This window comes from Neovison vison, chromosome 5 (assembly GCF_020171115.1).
Source record: "Neovison vison isolate M4711 chromosome 5, ASM_NN_V1, whole genome shotgun sequence".
Lineage (NCBI taxonomy): Eukaryota > Metazoa > Chordata > Mammalia > Carnivora > Mustelidae > Neogale > Neogale vison.
The window spans coordinates 3,729,013-3,753,402 of record NC_058095.1 but is presented as its reverse complement, the minus strand read 5'-3'; the positions used below and the strand labels follow the sequence as shown (position 1 = coordinate 3,753,402).

At 52.8% G+C, this 24,390-nt stretch overlaps 1 protein-coding gene across 2 annotated transcripts in view; it reads left to right on the top strand.

The window, feature by feature from the left end:
- Positions 1-24,168, top strand: part of TNRC6C (trinucleotide repeat containing adaptor 6C) — a 94,915-nt gene extending 70,747 nt beyond the window's left edge. Inside the window, exons 10-22 of one of the 2 annotated variants that reach the window (XM_044247339.1) lie at positions 26-199; positions 1,500-1,646; positions 3,422-3,541; positions 6,430-6,513; positions 6,727-6,955; positions 10,911-11,078; positions 12,211-12,402; positions 12,872-13,015; positions 15,815-15,931; positions 17,685-17,879; positions 18,657-18,727; positions 19,304-19,443; positions 23,419-24,168. In XM_044247339.1, coding sequence (XP_044103274.1) covers positions 26-199; positions 1,500-1,646; positions 3,422-3,541; positions 6,430-6,513; positions 6,727-6,955; positions 10,911-11,078; positions 12,211-12,402; positions 12,872-13,015; positions 15,815-15,931; positions 17,685-17,879; positions 18,657-18,727; positions 19,304-19,443; positions 23,419-23,779 — 2,142 coding nt within the window. In that variant the 3' untranslated portion in view covers positions 23,780-24,168. The remainder of the gene's footprint in view (positions 1-25; positions 200-1,499; positions 1,647-3,421; positions 3,542-6,429; positions 6,514-6,726; positions 6,956-10,910; positions 11,079-12,210; positions 12,403-12,871; positions 13,016-15,814; positions 15,932-17,684; positions 17,880-18,656; positions 18,728-19,303; positions 19,444-23,418) is intronic. The other variant, XM_044247338.1, reaches the window with a different exon arrangement.
- The last annotated feature ends 222 nt before the right edge of the window (positions 24,169-24,390 follow it).

Here is a 24,390-nt window from a genome sequence, read left to right as displayed (position 1 = left end):
GTCTGCGGATGGACGCCGCACACAGCTGACCCTTTCTTTCTCCAATCAGGACGGCGGCCTAGTGGAAGAGCCCACGACTTCACCGTTTTTGCCTTCACCAAGCCTGAAGCTCCCCCTTTCAAACAGTGCACTCCCTAATCAGGCCCTGGGTGGGATTGCCTCAGGGCTGGGCATGCAAAACTTGAATTCTTCTAGACAGGTAAGGCTTGGGCAGAGAGCCGGCGTGATCTCCGTTTCCCCTGCCTCTAACAGATGTGTTTGGGACATGCACTTTGATTTTTAACTAATGCCCGTACTTTAACATACAGTCGAATATGTCAAGGTCGCTGAGATACTAGAAGTGTGCTGTCCAGGTACTGAGAGTTGAATCCGGTTCTTGAAACTGAACCGTGCTAGAGGAAGTGGGTCCGGGTGATGCCATCCTTCTCCTGGCCGTCCAAAGCTTGCGTACACTAGTCTTAGAGAAAACAGCGCATGCTCGCCCTGCTCCCTGAAATAAAGGTGACATCTCAGTTGCTTCCAGAGAGCCACGCTGACATTTTCCCTTCCCTGACACTCAGGGGGTTGAGAGTCCCCGTCAGGCATCACAGAAGGGAGGACTGTAAGTGTGTATTGGCCGCTGCTCCGTGGCCCTTGTGTCTCCCATTCCCCCAGAGGGCGGGACCTGCCGGCCGATGGTGCCTTTCCTGTCTGGGGACGTCCTTTCCGTGGATTTCCTTGCACATGAGGCTGACACGCACCCATCTCTGAAACACCCCTCCAAGGCGCCACTGTGATAATCGGGTTGGCCCGACAGTACGCGTGTGCGCCTGTCGTCCCGGGGTAGCAGCGGCACGCCAGCCAGCGGCCCCCCGGTGCTAGCGCCGTGGTAGTTCAGTGCCGCGCCTGCATATCGGGGCTCCTGCCATCGGACGGCAAACAGGCCAGTGGAGTGCGGGGAGCGAGCCCACCTGGCGGCTTTTCTACTCAGTGTCCCGTAGGGCTCTTACGGCCGCAGAGCACAACGGGCCCCGAAAACACATTGGTTACATTTAACATGAAGGTAGCAACCTGGATTTACCTACTTGTTCAGCTTCTGCCTCGGTGGAAGTTGTATTGCTCTTTCCAGTTGGAATGTTGCCGTCTCCAGGTTAGTAGTCCCCACCCCTTACCACTCGGCACCCCACCACGGTGTCCTGCGGGAAGAGCTGTGAAGCCAGTAGCAATGCGCTGCTCTTGTTTGGCGCGCCCTGGGGTGATGCTTTCTTCAGATGTGACGGCCTTGTCCGGGGCCCCCTTGGACTGACGCCGTCGCGTGGCTTCTGTGATTTACACGCGCAGTCTGCCTTCGTGCGCAGCCGCTCTGCATGGCAGCGGGCACCGTGAGTGCGCTTCGGTGGGAGTCGACAATGGAAGGAAGTAGGGAGGGTCTTGCTGTCCCGTGCAGGCCAGCAAAGCCCCCTGCGGAGCTCCCGTCACACCTGCTCCCGACTGACCCGGCCCCTCCCGTGTCCCCGCAGATCCCGAGTGGCAATCTGGGCATGTTCGGCAGTAGCGGAGCAGCACAAGCCAGGACCATGCAACAGCCGCCGCAGCCCCCCGTGCAGCCTCTGAGCTCCTCCCAGCCCAGCCTCCGTGCTCAAGTGCCTCCGTTTCTATCCCCTCAGGTGGGCCCCATAGCCGCGCGTGCTGACGCAGGTGCCCCGATGGCCGGTGGCATCGGTGCCATGGGGACATCGCTCGTAATGAGGGCGAGTTCACCACCCCTAGCACGGTCATCTCAGCCCGTCCGCAGGGGGCATCTGCAGGACGGCCCTTGGAGCGGCTCAGTGTCCGCTGCCCATAGGGAGCAGGTCCCTGGGGGAAAGGCTATGCCTCCCACGCTGCAGTGGTGCGGTTTCTGCCCAGGTCTTAGAATTATTCAGGTGAACCCGATGACTTGTCCTAGCTGGGAGAGGAACGTGACACGCCGAAATATTGCTTAGCCCAGAAGGGAGCGGGTAGGAGCACGTAGGAGCTCTCGGGGCCTCAAGAATGCTTCAGGGGCTGCCTGCATGTGATTATAGGTCATATTATAAATTAATACAACTTATTATATTAATTTGGCTGCTTAGTTAAGTTCATTACTTAGTATTAAACTATTTTTGCCCATAGAGGTTCTTTTTAAAAAAAAAAAAAAAAAAAGGTGTCAAACAGAAAAGGAGAAGGATATCTTGTTTGGCATAGCTCTTAAAGCATACGGATTTTTTTCATGTTAATATTGTTTACTTTTAGAACATTCCCTAATTTTACACTTTGGACTGAGTTTTTCCTTATAGTGTTTCAGTCCTCATCCCTTATAAAAATTCAGTAATAGAGACTAATGATACGTTATAGAATTAGCTGGAAGTAGTTAACGCTCCACAACTGGTTGACCCCAGATTTGTGCGCTGAGCTGAGGCAGCTGGGATGTAGGTGAAGTAATTGTCCAGTTCATTCGTCAGGATGCAGGGTGAGCTGCCGTGCCACAGGCCCCAGAGTACAGAGGCTTCCACAAGACCGGGTTTGCTTCCCTGGGTGGCTGTGCAGGGGGCAGCCGCTCAGGCCTGTGGGGCACCCCTCCCGCAGCCCTTCCCGATCGCTGGGCTCTGCACAGAACACTTCCCCTTGCGTCCCAGCCCAAGCCTGGGGACCCAGCCAGCCCAGTCCGAGGGGCAGAAGGAGAGCTAGGTCTGGGTGATGGGCAGCGGGCTTCCCACACTCACAGAGCGCGTGTCACCCTCGTGCCCCCCACGTTACCTGTGCTTTCTTTAAATGACTTGCCTGCTTAAGTAAATCTAGTCTTCAAACTTTACATATCTCTCAGAAGTAGAAAAATCACATTTTTCTGGTAACACATTAGACAACCATTAAAGTAAAAGATGCCCATCCACGTTCTACGCAAAATCATCTTGCATCCGGTGGTGATAAACATACGTGGCATGTGGTGGAAAGCACTGGAATCTCAAACCGTTCCTGGGCTGTTCCAGCGCAGTGAATGCCAGTTGAAGGGGCCCCCCTGAATGCGCATGCAGCTTGATGGGCCAGGGCAGGGCTGGCAGAGGGGCCTAGACCCCTTCCCCGAGGCCCCACATTCACTCTTTCCTTGGAATTAGGCCAGTTATTTCACGGTGACAGAATGTGAGCTCAAGTTTTCTATAGGAGTCACCCAGAGCCCTTATATCTTACGTCATGACCAAAATACTTGGAGTGGGGGAGGCTTTTTCTCTCCGTCCTTATTTTCCACAGAAGCACGTTAACTACTAGTGGTAAAAAGCCTGTGAGTATTTTAATGGGTTTTGAAGTTCATTCTGAAGACAAGCTTAACTGTTGGTAATTCATCAGTTCCACATCTTGAAAACTGCCTGGACGGGTGGCCGTTTCGACAGGGACGCGGTGCCTGACGCTTTGTGTTGTCCGACAGGTTCAAGCACAGCTTTTGCAGTTTGCAGCAAAAAACATTGGTCTCAACCCTGCACTATTGACCTCGCCAATCAATCCTCAGCATATGACGATGTTGAACCAGCTCTATCAGCTGCAGCTGGTAAGCGGACGCTTCAGCTTCTAGAACCGTGGAGGAGCGCGCGCTGCCGTTCACGTGGCTGGCAGCGGCCTAGCCGCCGACTGACAAAAGTATTTCACGCCTTGCGCTCTTCCTGGCGGGCAGTGTCACTGAGACTTTCATAAATTTTTTTAGACTTTTAAAAAAATGAGGCAGTTTTGTACTCAAGGGTGTTTTCCCTCAGCTTTGTGAATTCTCTGGCCCCTTCACAGAGTGTCCCAGACCTCACCGGGAGGCGTGTCCTTCGTTCAGGGTCTCGGCTAGCCTTTCCGATCCACAGCTTCCCACCAGGACCCCAGAACACAGAAACTCATTTGAGGGACAGTTTTCTATATTCTTCAAGGGGGGGACATACAGAGACTGTTCTAGAAGCATGAAAGAGAAATTACTTCATTACACACAGTAGATGCCTTAGAGGTTACGGCTTTCACAGTCCCTGTGGGGAAGGCTGATGTAGCCTAATAGTTCTTGAAGTTTTACAGTTTAACTTACCTTAAATTTTTAATTTTCAAGAATCTTACTGCCTTTTTTTTAAGATTTTATTTATTTGACAGAGAGAGATCACAAGTAGGCAGAGAGGCAGGCAGAGAGAAGGGGAAGCAGGCTCCCCACTGAGCAGAAAGCCGGATGTGGGGCTCGATCCCAGGACCCTGGGACCATGACCCGAGCCGAAGGCAGAGGCTTAACCCACTGAGCCACCCAGGCGCCCCAAGAATCTTACTGCTCTTAACATAAAATGCCATGTCACCGTACCATCTCTAGGTGCGTCCTGGGTTCATATACACGGAAGGACCTTTCTGTCATATGCTGACACCTGCTTTCTTTCGAAGTCTCGTTCATCAACTTCATCTCTTTGAAAAGGACCAGGAATTGGGGTGCCTGGGATCGAGTCCCGCATCGGGCTCCCAGCTCCACGGGGAGTCTGCTTCTCCCTCTGACCTTCTCCCCTCTCATGCTCTCGCTCGCTCGCTCTCTCTCAAATAAATAAATAAAAATTTTTAATAAATACGGAAGAAAAAGAAAAAAGAAAAGGACCAGGAATCATTAGGGAAGGAAAAAAGGCCTCTGATAGACTGAAACGTTGATGCCAAAGCTTTCCTTACCAGAGAGCCCCGGGCCCTGTCAGTCCCGTAACCCGCACTGGCTGCTAGGCTCTGTCTAACCAGTCCGAAGGGCCGGTTTTCCAGTAAGTAGAGCCCCAAGCCCTGCTCACTACTAGAAACCTGACAGTGACATTGGAGCCTGGCCTGTGCCTCTCGCTTCGGCCTTGTTGGTGCTCTTGAGAGCAGCCGCCGGGACATTCATGTGCGCCACGATGGCGGCGTGGAAAGACGGCAGAAAAGGCAAGAAAATCTTGAATTATGTTAAATATGTTCTGTTTTACAAACAGGGCTTACTGTTTTTAATTTTTATTTTCAAAATAATTGGTAAAATGAAATTTTGGTGCATCCTGAGGTTGAGTTTTAGACCTTTAAGGATTCACTTAAGTAGAGTATTTTATTTCTCTATAACTTAGAGATTAACAAGGTAGTTCTAATAGTACAGTCTCTACCTTTATGTGGATCCTGTTTTAATAAATCCGCTTGCTAAACATGTCCTAAAAAATCCATATTATGGGGCACCTGGGTGGCTCAGTGGTTTAAGCTGCCTTCAGCTCAGGTCATGGTCTCAGGGTCCTGGGATTGAGCCCCACATCAGGTTCTCTGCTCGTGGGGAGCCTGCTCTGCCTGCCTTTCTGCCTGCTTGTGATCTCTGTCTGTCAAATAAATAAATCTTTTAAAAACAAAACAAAAAACATGTCCTAAGGAAACAGGGTATGATAGGCAGCCAGCATTTCGAAGCGATGGGATGATGGAACTTCTGCATGGCTGTGTGGGAAGGGCTCACGCCCCCTTGAGCCTGCTTGGCGGGGCCAGGGCCTGTGAGGGGGGTGCGCAGGCCAGGTTTCAGGCCGCCTGTGGGGGAGCATCACGTGGCCCCCAGCACTCGAGCCTTGAGCGTGTTGTTCTGATGGTCTGGGGTGGCGAGTCACTGCTCTTCTATTCTACCAGCCTCCGGGCCATCTGGACAACTTTCATCCAGGTCACTGTGAGAATCAATAGTTTTTCATTGTCCCATCACTTCTTTTTACTTTTAGCTTAGAAGATTTGAGCAGAAGAATTTTGATCTCTTCATTAACTGAAAAATACTTGTTGGGGCCCCTGGGTGGCTCAGTCATTAAGTGCCTGCCTTCAGCTTACGTCATCATCCCAGGGTCCTGGGATCAAGCCGCACATCGGGCTCCCTGCTTGGCGGGAAGCCTGCTTCTCCCTCTGCCACTTCCCCTGCTTGTGCTCCCTCTCTTGCTGTGTCTCTCAAAAGAAATAAAATCATTTTTTAAAAGAAAGAAAAATATTTGCTAAGAAATCCCATTACCTACACTAAGCAGGGGTACTGACTGAGCTACTTTTGAAAATCTGTGTGCTGGAAGGGTTTGGGAAAGACATTTCTCCTTTTAAAAAGGCTTCTCCCTCGTGGAATACTTTTTTTTTTTTTTTAAAGATTTATTTATCAGAGAGAAAGGGAGAGAGAGCAAGCACAGGCAGACAGAGTGGCAGGCAGAGGCAGAGGGAGAGGCAGGCTCCCTGCTGAGCAAGGAGCCCGATGTGGGCCTCGATCCCAGGACGCTGGGATCATGACCTGAGCTGAAGGCAGCTGCTTAACCAACTGAGCCACCCAGGCGTCCCTACTCTCATGGAATACTTAAACCACAGTATAGTAAGGGGGCCAAGAATCTTGGCTGTTTTCTCTCTTCCTCTCTTTTTAATATACAAAAGTTGAACCATCTGTTGATGACCTCCTACAGTATTTGAACTGTTTTCTGTCAACAGGCGTACCAACGTTTACAAATCCAGCAGCAGATGCTACAGGCTCAGCGTAATGTTTCCGGACCCATGAGACAACAGGAGCAGCAAGTAGGTATCTTGGGGCGTGTGGCTGCCCTCGCCAGCGCCCCCCGTCCCTGAGCTCGTGATGCTAGGTGGCAAACTGTCCCGTCGTTGACTTTCCTCTCGCTGAGCCTCCCTTTTAGCCATCTCGGGGGCATCTTAGCTTGGGAACAGGCGGGTCCAGCCAGCAGAGACCGGGGCCTCTTGCGCACCTTTTCTGACTCGCGTGTCCGCCGCCAGGTCGCGCGCACAATCACGAACCTGCAGCAGCAGATCCAGCAGCACCAGCGCCAGCTGGCCCAGGCCCTGCTCGTGAAGCCGCCGCCGCCGCCGCACCTGCCTCTGCACCCCTCTGCAGGCAAATCGGCCATGGACAGCTTCCCCCCGCACTCCCAGGCCCCCGGCCTGCCTGACCTGCAGACCAAAGAGCCGCAGGCTTCACCCAGCACCTTCGCTCCTTACCCTCTCGGTGAGTCCCCACGGGGAGGGCCGGCGCGCTGTCCCAGGCTTCCTGCTGAGGGAGCCGCACCGGCCGTCTTCTGCAGAGCGAAGCCCTGCTTCGGCCGTACATAGCTCTGGCCTAAAGTCTTTTAAAGTAGCACCAGCGAAAGCGCTGGAATTCCCTCAGTTTGCACTGTTCCCACTTTCCTCCTCTTCAGCGGCCACCGTCCCCCAACCTAACTGCAGGGACGAGCTTGTGATGGTTTTACTGGTAAAGGTGTTTAGATTTTTACGAATCAGGTACTTCTTGGAAACCAATGGTGGCCCATCCAGGTTCTGCAGTGTAGAAGACGGTTTGTGTAATCCACCAAGTCAGCGCGTACGCGTTGACCCCTGACCTGTAGGACACATGCTCAGCACATGAAACCCACAGGTCTGCAGAAAGCACAGGGCTTCCCTCCAGGTCCTGCAAGCCAGCCAGGAGGGGCATAGGTTCCATAACCACAGGCAGGATCAAAGAAACGTCCCAGGGAGGGACATGCCAATAAACGGATTATAAACAGTTTGACGAAGGGGTCCAGAACCTGGCGGCAGCCCTCAGTCTTGTTTGCCAGCTGACCGTTAGTGTGAAGCTACAGGACAAAGGGAGTAAGTAACCCAGGAAGGACATAGCCAGAGGAACAGAGGTCAGATGCATGACAGTGAGTGTGCTACTGGCTGATGGGGTCTCTCTCCTTGATGCTGCCCTGAAAAGAGCCATAAATCCTAATTGTACGAGCATGTTCTCCTTGACATGCGGTCACTGTGGTATGTCCTTAATAGGAACCTGGTGGGTGCTAACTGTGGTCATCCCTCCCCTTCTCGTGGCCCCATGCTCCCAGCCCTTACGTGCACATGGGAGGACAGTCTGGTGGCCGAGGCCGGCTGGGGAGGTGGCCTGCCACGCCGAGTCCCAGCTCTACCAGGGCCGGCTCAGCACTTGCGTGACTTGCCCAACTGACTGTCTCAATTCCCCATTTAAACTGGGGATAGTGGGCGCCTGGGTGGCTCAGTGGGTTAAGCCGCTGCCTTCGGCTCAGGTCATGATCTCAGGGTCCTGGGATCGAGTCCCGCATCGGGCTCTCTGCTCTGCAGGGAGCCTGCTTCCTCCTCTCTCTCTCTCTGCCTGCCTCTCTGCCTACTTGTAATCTCTCTCTGTCAAATAAATAAATAAAATCTTTAAATAAAAAAAATAAATAAATAAACTGGGGATAGTTACCTCCTGGGGTCCTTTAAAGATTAAGTAAGATGACACAAGAAGTTCGCAGGACAGTGCCACGTGCCGCCAGCCCTTTGTGAGACACCACCCAGACTGAAGCACGTCTTGTTTCAGGCCCTTTCAGAGACAGGTTCCGTTGTCTGGCGCACTCAGTGCTTCCGCTGCAGCTTCCTGGAGGCATTTGGCCTCTCAACCGGTTTTTGGAGAGCAGACTACAATAGTCTGTATTCTCAGAGGTTTTTCCCTAGCACAAATGAAAGAACTAGTACAGTGGCTCTTCAAAATTAGACGAAAAATAATTTTGATACTATTTTATGATACTCACATTAAACTTACAAACTTACTGGAAATACATAGTAGGACGCCTGGCTGGCTCAGTTGGTAGAGCATATGACTGACTCTTGGTCTCGGGGTTGTGAGTTTAAGCACCACGCTGACTGTAGAGATTACTAAAAATAAAATATTAGAGAAAAAAAAAGAAAGAAAATAAAAGAAATAGCTAATCAGGCACACCTGGTGGCTCAGCCCTTTAAGTGTCTGCCTTCAGCTCTGGTCCTGATCCCAGCATCCTAGGATCAAGCCTCACGTCCGGCTCCCTGCTCAGCGGGGGTCCGCTTCTCCCTCTGCCTCTGCTGTGCCCCCTGCTTGTGTGCTCTCTCTCTCTCTCTAACAAACAAATAAAAATTGTAGGAAAAAAAGAAGTAGCTAATCCAGTATAAGAAACGTAGCCTGTAAGATGGCCTCTCTGCTTGGTTCTTGGCATTTTTTGTCAGTGGCTGTAGCCCCGCCCACCTTCCTTCCCATGCACCTTCCTTCTCCTCGCTTTGCTGTCTCTTGACTGCTGGAACTTGTCATCCACATGGGAAGACCAGGGGTAGAATCATGAAAAACAGCCTTCGTAGGCAGTGCTACAGGGAGGGGAGAGCTCGTGCTCCCCTGAGTGGCAAAGCAAAGACCCACAGTAGGGGCTGAACTCGGATCTCAGATGAGCAGGGCCTCGGTGACCAGAGCCTGGCCGGACAGGGCGTGCCCCAGGTGGTCGTGCCGACTCGTGGTGGGGATCCACAGGTGAGCGGGCATGCTGCGGAGATGGGTACAGGCCCAAAACTTTGAAGCCCAGGCTGGAACCTGGCCTCGCGGTCCCCTCACCCGACTAGATCAGTGCAAAATAGAAGCGAAGATTGCTGTCCGTGCCAACCTCACACAGGCAGCCACTGGCCGCCTCACCTGCACAGGTGTTGTGTTTCGTCTGCAAAGTGTGTGTGTGTGTGTATGTATTAGTTGCCAACATTTAAAAATCTTCAAATGACAGTAACTTCTGGCTTCTTTTAAAATGACTCCATGGGGCGCCTGGGTGGCTCAGTGGGTTAAGCCTCTGCCTTCAGCTCGGGTGGTGATCTCGGGGTCCTGGGATCGAGCCCCGGGTTGGGCTCCCTGCTCAGCGGAGGGTCTGCTTTCCCCTCTCTCTCTGCCTGCCTCTCTGTCTGCTTGTGATCTCTGTCAAGTAAATAAATAAAATCTTAAAAAAATATATTTAAATAAATAAATAAAATAAAACGGCTCCGTGGGGTTTGCCTTCCACGTGGCTGTCACATGCTGACACCAACCACTGGCACTCTAGGTGGGACAAGCAACGTCCCCACCGGACCCACTTCTCAGCCACTTGGCCCATGTAGGCATTGGAGTTTGCAGACACAGATTTTTTTTTTTTTTTAAGATTTTGTTTATTTATTTGACAGATCACAAGTAGGCAGAGAGGCAGGCTGAGAGAGGAGGAAGCAGGCTCCCTGCAGAGCAGAGAGCCTGATTCGGGGCTCGATCCCAGGACCCTGGGATCATGACCTGAGCCGAAGGCAGGGGCTTAACCCACTGAGCCACCCAGGCGCCCCTTGCAGACACAGATTTAAAGTCAAGAACAAACCTGTTCAGTACCTTGCTTAGTAGAGATACACTTTGACCAACGTACCAAGATGATGGTCTGTGAATCCTGGGGTGCACACCTGCCCATTACTCTCCGCCAGCCGAGCATTCCGTCCCGCTCGTAACTGGTGTCCCCACCGGGCAGTCTTTCTTGTTGTCCTCGCCCTTCAGTAACCTGGCACAGTGTGGCCAGATGCAGCAGCATGTGGTTTTAGCTGTAAGAAGGAAAGGCCGGGATTGGCTGCCATTCCAGCGAGGGGCAGACGGCAGCCCTGCCGCGCCCTCCAATAGGTCATGTCCTTAAAAGGAGTTTGATATTTGATTTATAAACTCCCGAAGACTTTTGTAAAGTAAGATCACTAAAGGTGGAATTGATGATCCCCACCAGCCTGTACTGGTACCTCAGAACACGTCCAGAGCTCCGAAGGAGTTGTGTTCATCTGCCGAGTTTCCCTAAGGTATCCTAAGATCAGAAAAGATTTGCCTAATTGTCTGGGCTTGCCCTGTCTTCCTGTGCGTGCTGAGGAGCAGCAGGACCGTGTTTTGCTCTGAGACAACTGAAATGAAGAGCATCATTGGTCTTAACCAGAGAATATTCGTTGCCATTTCACCTTAATTCGGGAATAATCCCCTGGAAATAGGTGTCGTTAAAAAGACAAAAAGCTTTTCTTTTTATGAGCATTAAAAGTTAGAGTTCAGTATGTGGCCATGACTTAAGACTTGGATTGTTTCTCCAGGAGAGCTTTGGACTGTAATAAAACTTTGAGGAAGAGCAGGCGTGTCCTAATAGCATTTTTATCTTTAGCTGGACTGACCCCAAACATGAATGTCAACAGCATGGACATGACTGGTGGTTTGTCGGTAAAGGACCCGTCTCAGTCCCAGTCACGCCTCCCTCAGTGGACACACCCCAACCCGATGGACAACTTACCCGGTGCTGCTTCTCCCCTCGATCAGAACCCCAGCAAGCATGGTATGTCCGAGCCAGGGTGCATGGGGTCCGCTCGCTCGTGCCGTGCGGGCCGACGTCCGCTTGTAGACTGCTCGTGTTGCTCCACGCACTGCAGCTCTTGCCCAAGAATTCCGGTAGAACGGACCCTTCCATTCCACCCCAGAGTGTGTGAGATGCCAGCTAGTGCACGGTCAAAGCCCCCGAAACCGCAGCCTCCGGATCTTTGCTACAAACCAGGAAGGAGTTGAACGTGCCCCAGAGCAGCAAAGAATGTCAGTTGCGGCCTGCAGACGTTTTAGTTTATGTGTGTGCTCTTCCACAAAAAACCGGTCTACTGAGAAGAAATTTTTCTCAATAAAATGGTAAAACACAATAGAAAAGCAAATGCGTAGAAAAAAGGAAGGAGCAGAAGTGCCGGTACCTGAAGGCAGCAACCCCACTAGTAAGCTTGACTTGAGCTCCCTGTTTCCTGACAGCACAAATAGCAGAGGAAATATCATAGCTTTCTGATTCTCTCTCTTGATTCTAAAAGGAAAAATAAAATTTTTCCTGTTCATTCTACAAGAGAATCATCACGGGCTACCTGGGCGCTTTCCATGGCAGGAGAGCGTGGTCGCCCATGGTGGGCCGGTCCACTCCAGAAGAAGATAAGGGCCCCACGGTCACATGCCCAGTTTGTCCTTCCAGAGGGAGGGAGAGCAGGACGCACACAACCACAGAGTCCGTCGCTAAGCACAGAGACTCAGAAGCTGGGCCCCAGAAAGGCACAGGCCCGCTTTCACTTGTACGGGTTTGTGTTTTGCCACGATTTCTCACTTGGCAAACTAAAATGATTCTGAAGGAGTTTTGCTCTTGGGGCGCCTGGCTGGCTCAGTCGGTGGGGCGTGTGACTCGGGGTCTCACAGTTGTGAGTTTGAGCTGCACATTGGGGTAGGTAGCAGTTAAAAATAAAATCTTTAAAGAATAAAAAGAATTTCAGTCTTTACAGACGAAGTTGGGGCTCACCAAAGTTGTCACTTATTCTTAGCGAGCGCAGGACAAACTAAGTGTGATAGTTTGTGTACGTCTGGAAGGGGCAGGGCCTGGTGCTTAGAAGGGAGGGCGCAGGGGCTCCCCTGTTCACTCCGCGCTTTGTCTCCCGCTGTCCCCTCAGGTGCTATCCCTGGAGGTCTAAGCATCGGGCCTCCAGCGAAGTCCTCCATTGATGACTCCTATGGCCGGTACGACTTAATCCCGAACAGTGAGTCACCAGCCAGCCCTCCTGTAGCTGTCCCCCATAGCTGGTCGCGTGCCAAATCTGACAGTGACAAAATCTCCAACGGCTCCAGCATCAACTGGCCCCCAGGTGAGAGCGTGCGACATGTCTGCCCAGCCGCAGGTCAGAACTGCCCCAAGCCTGAGGAGAGCGCTTCTGCTTGGGAGATGCCGGGACCTGAGCTAGGAGTCCTGGAAACAGGAACCCCACAGCTATGGCTTTTCCACTGGAAATCCTTTTGTCATGCAGATTTGGGAAGTGGTTAGCTCCTGGCACCTTCCTGTAGTCCCTTGGTTCAGTGAGGGGAGTGGAAGGAGAATGGAGGCTATGTTGCATCTGGCCAGACTGTTCTAGACTCCACACTGTCTGAACATGGTCGATGTGGCAGCTGTGATCCCTGCTTCCGCTTGTGCCAGAGGATCGATGGTTTCCTGACAGTCTAGGTTGGGCCTCCTATTGTAACTAGCGGATCATAAGAATTTTCATAAATTACCATGAAGGAATGTGAAGATATTATAGTACTCCTGTTTTGATTTCTATTTTGTTTGGCATTTTCTAGAATTCCATCCTGGAGTTCCATGGAAAGGACTTCAGAATATAGACCCCGAGAACGACCCCGATGTCACTCCTGGAAGTGTCCCCACCGGGCCCACTATCAATACCACCATCCAGGACGTCAACCGCTACCTCCTCAAGAGTGCGGGTGAGGACAGCGGCCGCCGGCAGCCCGGCACGGAGGGCCTCCCGTGCACATCCAGGGGCACCGGGGTGGCGTGCGGGCTGTGGGGCAGGGACGCTGTGACACACACCTATAGGCACTTCTCACCATCTGGAGGTAGTGCTGATGGTGAAATGGAGATTGATTTCCTGGCCTAGGACCACCTCGTTTCTGACCGCGGTGCTGTAAGATCCCGATACTACCCATGCAGCTGCTCAGAAAAAGCTCCCACCTGAAATCTGTTTAAACTACAGGCGAATTGACCCCTTCCTATGGTGGCAGCGCTGATGTCCGGAGAGTGGGAGGCAATAGCAGGGCGGCCGTGGACGCTCGTCCCCAGTAAGGCCACTCGGGGAGTCAGACTGGCACCATCCAGAAGTCCAACTCGGCCCTCAGTGCTTGTCGCCCTGAGTGTGGCAGGAGGGTTGTGTCCTGGGACGACTGTCCGTCGCTGGATTTTGAGGATTGTGGGCAGGTGTGAAGGGGCAGCCCTGACCCGGGTACTGAGAGACCTCGGAAAGTGGCAAGGTTGCTTGGCGTCGCACAGAGCTTCGTGCCAGTGCCCCGTGGGTCCTCCAGTGGTCCCATGGCCCCGAGTGGCCTCTGGAGCATTGTGGTGACCTCCACGTTTGCACAAGTGTGCTGTGCCGGAACGAAGGTGACATGGAGAAGGAGGTGAATTCTGCAGGCAGGACCTAACGGCGTCCTCCCATCCAGAGTGGCTGAGGCAGAACAGGCAGAAGGGCATCTAGAAGTGACAGAGGTCCTGGCGTCGGGATCAGATGAGAAAGTGGGGTCTCCGGCTCCCGGGTAGAGAGGCAGGCAGCCGTCCAACCTGGGCACCTCGAAGCTTCATGTGATGTCATGTGACTGCGGGGGCTGTCAGGGGCGGGTCTTGGACAGCTCCTGCCAGGCCCCTCCTGCAAGCCCTGGGGAGCCCTTGCTCCTCTGCTCCTGTGCCCTCGTGGTTTGTGTTTGGGAGAAGGAGAACATACAGAACTTCTCTTTATGTAGCCCTGGGCACGTGATCATGCCACTGCCCCAGCGCAGCACAGCCAAGCTGCAGAGGCCGGACCTCGCCCCCACCTCTCTCCAGAGCGCGATGTGCTGCTCCCCACACACCGTCAGCTTCCAGGCAGCCCCTTTGACTGACCTTGCTCAGAGACCGAGCCACAAATGCCATCATACTTCTTTATAGTTTGTTTTTGGTTGTTTTTTGTTTTTGTTTTTGTTTTTTGAAGTGGGCCCCACACCCAACATGGGGCTTGAACTCATGACCCAGAAATCAAGAGTCACTTGCTCCCCAGACGGCGCCAGCCAAGCGCCCCAGGTTTTTTGTTGGTTTGTTTGTTTGTTTAATTTTTAAGTCCTCTCTGCAGCCAGCATGGGGCTTGAACCCACAACCCCAAGATCAAGAGTCACATGTTTCACCGACTGAACCCACTGGGCACCTCCCCCCGCCCCCCGGCTATTGTAGTTTTGACTAAACAGCTTGACCTAAAGTCCAGAGAGAATGAAAATAAAAAAAAACATGCTCTAGACAGAAAACAGGGAGAATAGCTATTAACCTCTTGATACTGACTTATTTTACATGTTTTCATATGTAATTCTCTATTTTCTTCTGTTGAGTATCAACTATACTGGGTGTTGCTTTCTTATTTGCATTTTTGTTTTTCATTTACTGCCATTGACATTAAGTTCTGATTTGATACTAACCTGCAGATTACAAGTCAGTTTTAATGTTCGTGAGTTTTCGCCCTCATTCTAAAGAGGTTGATCACAGTAGGGCAGCTGTGGACAGCTCTGCAGGTTGCACACTGCACAAGTCTGGTGCCCCATGCCTGGTCATCTCTGTGAAGCGTATACCTCTGTGGTTGGTCAGCGCACCAGCCCACGTGGGCACCTGCATCTGGCTTCCATGTCTTGTGAGATTCTATTTGTGGAAGTAAATGTGACAAGCAGACTGTCACATGCTCATGTCCCCACCCCACCAGCTTCCACACACTGGTGGAATAACTTTCTGAATCAGAGGAGCTCAGATTCTGTTCTGCTCTAATCAGGACTGTCAGCACTGCTTCACCCTTCTTGTTCCCCACCTTCCTGCTCTCAGAGAATCCTGGGGGAGGGTGACATGGAGCCGCTGGACAGCAGGGAACTGCACATGGGCGGCCACCCCCCCCCACAACAGCCTCCCTCCCGGGGCACTAGCAAGTGTTTTCACAGGAGGGGACTGTGGTTGGGGGAACAGTCCTCCAGTGCCCCACACGAGGCTCTGCCTCATGCCTGTGTCACCAGGGAGAGGCTCAGACAGGCCCTAGTGGACACCTGAGACATTCTGAGTCAGAATGAAGTGCTGGTCTTTCTACGGTAAAATATATAGCAAAAAGCTTAGAGTTTCTTGGTTTTTGATTTGATGGATATTGTTTGAGGTGGGAAAAGATGGGGAGTGCCCTGTACTGTGAGTCTTAGCCTACGTGGGAGGGAGTCAGCGCGGTCAGTTCACGTTCTGGGCGACGTTCTTGGCATTCTGCCACCAACCCTCTTCTCCCGTGCCTGGAGACCCTGCCCCCAAGAGGCTGCCACTGCCTCCTGGGCCCTGGGATCCAAGGGTCTGTCCGCCCTGGCCGTGGCCCTGACCGTGTCACACCTATATGGTCAACTCCCTGGCCACAGCCAGCCCCTTTGCAGAGCCTCCCTCTCGGTGGGTGGCACGGTCACACCGCCGGGCTCAGGGCTGCCCCAGCGCCCGCCACCCGCCTCTCAGCGCTGTGTGTGCTTCCGCAGGGTCCTCCCCACCGTCATCTCAGAGTGCCGCGCTGCCTTCCTCGAGTGCCTGGCCGCTCAGTGCCTCCGGCTACGGTCGCTCTTTCAGCAGCATGGCGCCCGCGCCCAGCATTGCAGGTACGCACTGGCTTCTCCTGGTGTCTGCCCGCTCGCCCCGGAGCTGGGGGGCCATGCGATGTGATGGGGAGGGGGCCTGGGCACCCCTGCCCCCTGCCGTATGCAGCAGGAACGGGGACATCGCCTCTGCGGGGTGGTCGTGCCGGGCACGTGGCTGTAGGCCGGGACACATCTGCTTCCACGGACCTGCTCCCTCACGTCCCCTCCCCCGTGGCCCCCGCTGGGACGTCGATGAGGGAGATGAGTAGGTCCCAGAAAGTGTGGCCGCTTCCCGCCTGTCACCTTCTCTGTTACCCTAGGCTTTTAGAAGTTTTTGAACTAAGACATTTTGTTTAGGCTTAGAGGAGAACTGAGAAGTGTTTGTCATAAAAACTTCAGGGGAATCTGAACCAAAAAATTTTAAGACAAGGATATACAGAGATGCAGGCCCAGACGCTAACGAGATGTGTGTCAGGTTTGTAAGTAGACAGACGTCTTACAGACGGAATGTTGTTTACAGACTTCTCCAGTGTCCTTCTGTATTCCTTCAAATCTTGTCATGCAGACCTTTTAGAATCAGTGTGAGGATGCTGTCGGAATCCCTCTAACACCAGTCCCTAGGGAAGAAAGCCGTTGTGATACGCTGTAGCACCCTTTTCCTTCCCCTCTCTGTAGTCCCTTTATTATTTTATTTTGACCCCAGTGTGTTAACACACGGTCTCAGGTACAAATGTAGTGATTCAACATGTAGTTTAGCATCTTACTGAAAACAAAGAGTTTCTGGATTATGTCATTCCTTCTGTTTATTCTTCCTGATGTTTATGTAGGAGACGTATGTAGACCTTTAATACTTCTGTGATCATATAGCTGAAGAGAAGGGGCAGAGTCTAATTATTTCCCTGTACCTCCAGCCGTTTTTATAGCATTTTTGCTTTTCCGACCAATGACACCTTTGCTAAGATTAATGTTTGTTTGTTTGCTTGAAGTCCTAGTGGCTAGGGGTGGAGGGGAGCTCCACCAGGGTCTGGTGGCCTGGTCGCTGCCGTGCTATGCTAGGACCACCGTGACACAGCGACCACTCTCGCCAGCACTTCCCGTTCGGTCATGCTGGGCAGGTGAGGCGGGCCTGGCAGACGTCCAGCTGTGCGCACCTCCCAGCTGAGGCCTGCGTGCAAGAGAAGCTGGTGTTCAGAGTCGTTACCAGTTGGGTTTTTTCCTCCCAAAGAGCCTTCAGACACTCTGCGCCCCGTGGAGGTACTAAGATGCCAAACACTCAGCCCCCAGCTGCTGGGCCGCACGCGTCCGTTTCCACCGTATGGCCCGGCAGGCTCCTCTCAAAGCTGTGGGGTGTTTCAGGGGGCATTGCCTTGAAAAGGGACTGGTCGCTAAAGGAATGGTGTAAAGGATCTACACATTAGGCTTTTGTCCTCAATTAACGTGCTCCATTATAAGCTTATCCCAATAGAAGATGTCAGTGGTTCATTTTAGCCTCGAACTGCAAAAATGCTGTTTCCTCAGTGGCAAACTTGGTTCTGGCACGGTCAGCGAATTCAGCATCAGCCTCCTGGCAAGCCCTCCCCAGGGCACTGGGCACAGACCGGTGGTCTGTCTTTAGGCAGGAATTCAAAAGCGCACATACCCCCGTGTTCTCGGCGTTTCCTGTCCATCCCCATGGTCTGCTGGTGCCGGAGAGTGCCTTGCACACGTCTCCACACACTGCGGTGACTTCTTCCGATCTCCAGAACCCCTGTGCTCTGTCTCCCTGCCTTTCTAGGTAAACTGTCAGACATCAAATCGACGTGGTCCTCCGGCCCTGCCTCCCACACACAAGCCTCTCTGTCTCACGAGCTGTGGAAGGTGCCCAGAAGCACTGCTGCCCCCACAAGGCCACCTCCAGGGTTAGCCAATCCCAAGCCTTCCTCCACCTGGGGAGCCAGTCCCCTCGGCTGGACCAGCTCTTACTCCTCGGGTACGAGTCCGGGTGCTTGGTGTGCGGGCGGGCCAGGGCGGGGTGCGCGGGGCCTCCAGGCCTGCTCTGCCGGCCCTTCAGGGTGTGAGTGTGCCCATCATCTTGTCCTCTGGCTCCTTGGGAAGGACTGCTCCCCGACCCCTAGAACCTGGAGAGCCTAGGAGCCAGATTCTCGGGGCAGCGTGTGGGCCGAGCACCTCAGCCGCTGTGGTTTCCAGCCTCCGCCCGGGGCCCCAGGGTCTGGCGGGTCTGCCAGAGGCAGGCGGGCCCGGCCGCCACAGCATCCTTCCAGGGGCCATGCTGGGCCCTTAGAGAAGGTGCTTCAGCCTTTGATACGTGCTTCTCCACAACATTTTTGTGGAGCAAAGGGCTTTTCAGGCCAGAACCCAAACCAAGCCCCTCGTCCGAATCAGGCCCGTATCCTGGTGCCGCAGTTCTGCCAGGCGCCGCCGGGGCCTCTGCCAAGCTGCGGCCGTGGGGCCAAAAAAGCTGAGATGGAACCAGCTGCACGTCGCTTGAAATCCGCTTGGCGGCCCTGGGGGTCTGCCGTGTTAGCCGGAGCGTCTTAGACTATTGATTCTGCCATCCTCCGTCCGTCATCCGGCCCCCAGGGCGCCTGCAGGAGTTGTGGGGCTGGGTTCATCAAACCAAAAAGAGAATGTGGGTTTTCAAAGGTTGAGAAAGGCTTAGAGCGTGCAGTGGTGGCATGTACCGCCACACGTGGGGGCAGGAAGCCTCTGGAGGCCGTGCTGACGGGGCTGTCCCTGGCTCGTGCAGGTTCTGCCTGGAGCACCGACACCTCAGGACGGACAAGCAGCTGGCTCGTTCTCCGCAACCTCACGCCCCAGGTACAGCTACAGGTCACCGAGCAGCCGGGCACGGTCCCCAGAGTGTTCCCACCACCCCCAATGCATACCGACCTCTGTGCTGGGGACCCTCACTCGGGCCCAGAGACAGCAGGGGCAGTGTAGGCAGACAGCCTCCATGGTCCGGGGGAACTGTTTGCTTTTTACTCTTTTGGGGCTTTTAAACAGAGACGCTTGCCTTTAATTCTACCCACCGAGGAGTCATTTGTCCTATGCTCCCCTTTCCTGGGATCAGGGGCCACAGGGCTGCCACGAACTGTGGGCTCTGTGTGAGGGGCCCCGGCTGGGTGGGTGGGAGGCCGCAACCAAAATGGGGTCTTGTCTTCCTCCTGATTGACGGAATTCACGGGATATAACTGAAACACCCAGGATTTAAAAGTTCATGGTAAATGACAAGGTGTAAAAGGTTAAAATCATGAAGTCATATATGCTGAGCCCTTTTAGAGACAGATCTTTGCCCAGGGGTGAGTACTCCCGAGCCATACACATTTTCTTTGAAGAAGGTTGTGGAAGAAGTCGCGGGAAGCTCGTTACCGCCCCCTTTGCTTCCTCAATCAGATCGACGGCTCCACCCTGCGGACGCTGTGTCTGCAGCACGGGCCTCTCGTCACCTTCCACCTGAACCTGACTCAAGGCAACGCCGTGGTCCGCTACAGCTCCAAGGAGGAAGCCGCCAAGGCCCAGAAGTCCCTGCACATGTACGTGTCCTGGCCGCTGCCGGCTCTCCCCGTGGTGGCGCTGGGTCCGGGCTCCCTGGGAGCGTCCTGGGGCTGCCGTGAGGAAGCGCCACAGGCACAGACGCTCATCACCTCTCAGTTCCGGAGGCACCGAAGCGTCGGCGGGGTCGGTTCCCTCTAGGGCTCCTGTCCTTGGCCTGCAGGAGGCTGCTCTCTCCCTGAGGATGCGTGTGTCCCAACTTCCCTTCCCAGAAGGCCACAGGTCATCATGGATTAGTGTTCGTTGATGGTTTCATTTTACTTCCACGACCTCTTTGAAGACCCGTCTCCAAGTACAGGCACAGCCGAGGTGCCGGGGGCTAGAGCTTCCGTGTGGGTAATCGGAGGGCCAGGATTCAAGGCGTAGCGGGCATCTCGTGAAACGTGTTTCTTCTGCTGCGGAGTTGCCGTGGCCCTGCGCCCCGGTAGGGACGGGCATCCTAAGAGTGTGCACATGAAGTACAGTGCCCCAAGGGAGCCGCTGTCTCCACCAGGCATGTGACCCACCTTCCAGCACCCCCCGGCCCCCGCTGCTGCTCACGGGACGCCCTTGCTAAGCTGCGTCGGGGGTGGACTCCGTGACAGCCTTGGAGCCGCGGCATAGCTGGGTCCCACGGTGGTTCTGTTTTAATTTTCTGGGGAACCTCCAGGGTGCCTGAACTACTTTCCATTCCCCTCCGCAGTGAGCAAGGGTTCTCTTCTCCACATCCTCCTCAACACTTGTTATGTTTTGTCTTCGGGAGTCAAGCCGTTCTAACGAGGGTGGCGAGGTCTCATTGGGTTTCGATTTGCATTTCCCTGACGCCCAGTGACCCCCAGTGACGCCCAGTGACGCCCAGTGACGCCGAGCGTCTTTTCATACACCTCTCGACAATCTGTATGTCTTCTTCGGAAAAATTCTGTTTAGTTCCTCTGCTCATCTTTTAGTCGGATTTTGGGGCTTTTGTTGTTGTCGTCACTGAGTTACATGACTGTCTATATATTTTGAAAATTAACCCCTTATCAAGTAAACACTTCGTGAATATTTTTCTCCATTCCATAGGTTGTCTTTTCATTATATGGACAGTTTCCTTTACTGTGCAGATTTCTAATTTGATGTAGACCTACTTATTTTTTTCTTTTATTGCTTGTGCTTTTTTTTTTTTTTTTAAGTTTTATTTACTTAAGTAATCTCTGTGCACAACGCAGGATTCCTACTTACAACCCCGAGACCGAGAGTCACATGCTCTTCCAACTGAGCCACACAGGCGGCCATGTGCTTTCAGTGTCATATCAAAAAACCATTGCCAAGACCAGTGTCAAGGAGCTTTTTCCCTGTTTTCTTCCAGGAGTTTTCTGGTTCCAGATGTTATGTTTACATCTTTAATCCATTTCTCATTAACTTCTGTGGGTGATGGGAGACGTCCACCGGTCACTACTCCCCACGTGCTTCTCCAGCTTTTCCAGCAAATTTGTTGGAGAGACTGTCCTTTCCCCATTGAGTGCTCTGGTGCCCTTTCAAGTACAAATCAGTTGTCTCCATGGGGCTCTGTTTCTGGGCCCTCTGTTCTGTTCCACTGGTCTGTGCACCTGGGGTTTCTTGCCAGAACCGTACTGTTTGGACTCCTAAGGCTTTGGAGTATAGTTTGAAATGAACGAGTGTGATAGCTTCAGCTTTGTTCTTTCTCAGAATCGCTGGGGCTGTTTAGAGTCTTTTGTGGCTCCATATGAATGTCGTGAAGAATGCCGCTGGGATTTTTTTTTTTTTAAGATTTTATTTATTTATTTGACAGAGATCACAAGTAGGCAGAGAGGCAGGAAGAGAGAGAGGGGGAAGCAGGCTCCCTGCTGAGCAGAGAGCCCGATGTGGGGCTCCATCCCAGGATGCTGGGATCATGACCTGAGCCGAAGGCAGAGCCTTAACCCACTGAGCCACCCAGGCGCCCCACCGCTGGGATTTTTATACACGTTACATGGAACCCAGAGATGGCTTTGAGTTGCCTGGATGGCCTCGCATTTTATCTTCTTCAGTCTCTTTCACTTAGGTCTTTTAGTTTCTGTTTGTTTGTTTTTTAAGATTTTATTTATTTATTTGACAGAGAGAGGGATCACAAGTAGGCAGAGAGGCAGGCCGAGGGAGAGAGAGGGAAACAGGCTCCCTGCTGAGCAGAGAGCCCGAGGCGGGACTCGATCCCAGGACCCTGAGATCATGACCTGAGACGAAGGCAGAAGCTCAACCCGCTGAGCCACCCAGGCACCCCTAGTCTTTTAGTTTTCATTGTATAAAGTTTTCACTTCCCTGGTCAAATTTATCCCTAAGGGGGGTTTTGTTGTTGTTGTTGTTGTTGTTTTAAAGATTTTATTTATTTATTTGACAGATCAGAAGTAGACAGAGAGGCAGACAGAAAGAGAGAGTGAGGGAAACAGGCTCCCTGCTGAGCAGAGAGCCCAATGCGGGGCTTGATCCCAGGACCCTGAGATCATGACCTGAGCCGAAGGCAGAGGCTTTAACCCACTGAGCCACCCAGGCGCCCCGTTTTTTTGTTGTTTTTAATGCTGTCATGAATGAGATTTTTTTTTCTTCAGATATTTCATTGTTAGTACGTAGAAATGCAGCTGTTCTTCATATGTCTGTTGCATATCCTGCAAACTTTACGGAACTCACTGATCACATCCAGTAGTGTTTTTGGTTAGGTCTTTAGGGTTTTCTCATATAAGATCACATCCTCTGCAAATAGTGACCGTTTCACTTCTTCCTTTCCGATTTGGATGCCTTTTATTTCTTTGTCTTGCCTGATCGCTGTGGCTTAGGACTTCTTGTGGGGTGTGGAGTAGAGATGGCAAGGGCAGGCGCGCTTGCCTTGTTCCTGACCTTAGAGAAAACGCTTCCAACCTCTCACCATCGAGTATGATGTTAGCTGTGTGCGTGTCACGCACGGATGGCCTTTCAGACCCAGAGCCACGTTCGTTCTGTCCCCTGTTTGTGGAGGCTCTTTAGCATGAAAAGTCGAGTGTCTTGTCAAACGCTGTCACGGCATCTACTGAGACAGGAGGACTTGGATCTTTCCTCCATCCGTGTGATGTGTCACACTTTGTGATTTGGGCGTGTTGAACCATCCTTGCATCTTAGGAATAAATCCCACTTAACTGTGGATGTATAGTCATTTTTATGTGCTGTTGAATTCGGTGTGCTTAATATTTTGTTGAGAATGTTTACACTGTGTTCATCAGGGATTTCGGGCTGTAGTTGTCTTGTGTCCTGATCTAGCTTTGGTAGCAGCATATCATGGGCCTCATAAAAGAGTTCAGGAGTGTTTCTTCCTCTCCCGTGTTTTTTTTTGTTTTTTTTTAAAGATTTTTTTATTTATTTATTTGACAGACAGAGATCACAAGTAGGCAGAGAGGCAGGCAGAGAGAGAGAGGAGGAAGCAGTCTCCCTGCTGAGCAGAGAGCCCGATGCGGGACTCGATCCCAGGACCCTGAGATCATGACCTGAGCCGAAGGCTGCTGCGGCTTAACCCACTGAGCCACCCAGGCGCCCCCTCTCCTGTGTTTGGAAGAGTTTGAGAAGAATTGGTGTTCATTCTCATGTAAATGTTTGGTAGAATTCACCAGTGAGATCACGTGGTCATGGGCTTTTCCTTGCTGGGAGGTTTGTGGTCACCAATGCAGTCTTCTTGTTACTGGTCTGTTTAGATTTTCTGTGTCTCCATGATTCAGTCTTGGTAGGTCATGGTCATCTGTTTCTAGGGATTTGTCCATTTCCTCTAGGTTGTCCAGTGTGTTGGTGCAGAACCCTTCCTAGAGTTCTCAGGACGCTCTGCACTTCCGTGGTGTCAGGCAGTCCTGTCTCCTCCTCCAGTTGTGATGGTATTTATTTGAGTCTTCTGTTTTTTTCTTAGTCTAGCTGAAGCGATGTCCATTTTTTTATCTCCCAAAAAACCAGCTTTTAATTTTGTTGCCGTCCTGCTCTTTTAGGTGTGTTCTGGGAAACACTACCATCTTGGCCGAGTTTGCCGGCGAAGAAGAGGTGAACCGTTTCTTAGCCCAAGGCCAAGCGCTGCCACCCACCTCCAGCTGGCAGTCCAGCACGGGGACCGGCCAGACGCGGCTGGGCGCCTCGGGCAGCTCCCACGGCCTGGTGCGCAGTGACGCTGGCCACTGGAGTGCCCCGTGTCTGGCCGGCAAAGGAAGCAGTGACCTGCTGTGGGGCGGGGTCCCCCAGTACTCCAGCAGCCTGTGGGGCCCACCCAGCAGTGACGACGGCCGGGTCATCGGAAGCCCCACCCCGCTGAACACTCTGCTTCCCGGCGACCTTCTCAGTGGGGAATCCATCTAGGACCGAGAGGACCCCATGGGCACCACAATCATCAGCACTAGGAAGAAAAAGCTGACCCTTTCCAGTCCGGGCGGCGCTGAGGACCCGCGTGACCTGAGCAGCCCGGCAGCCCTTTGAGTACCTCTGTCCAGTACTGAAGACCAGCCCTGGCCGCAGTCCTTGCGAACTGTTCACGAGACAGTGCGGGCTGCGCTCGGTCAGTGTCCCATGCTGACGACAGGATGTTCCTCATAGCTTTTTATTTTGTGTTGTCTTACGTTTGTATGGTGTGTTGTCGTTTTGATTTTTTAAGTATAAAAGCTGCTTAGAATAGTTCTATCATGAAGGGCACTTTTCAGATTGTGGGCTGGAAAGGGTTATTTTATCAAGGGGGGCGGGAGGGAGGGAGACGAGAAAGCCTATTTAAAACGAGCCTGTGACGATTATGCACATTACCAGAGGCGGACCCCGTAATCAGGGGGAGCTGGTGTCCATCACTGGGCGCAGAGCACGGGCTCCACGCGGCGGGCCTGGTGGCCCAGACCGGCGAGCTGCGCGGAGGCGGCGGCCTGCAGCCTGCTCTCTGCTCCCACGGGTCCGCCTATGCACATTACCCTTGTTTCATTACTTTT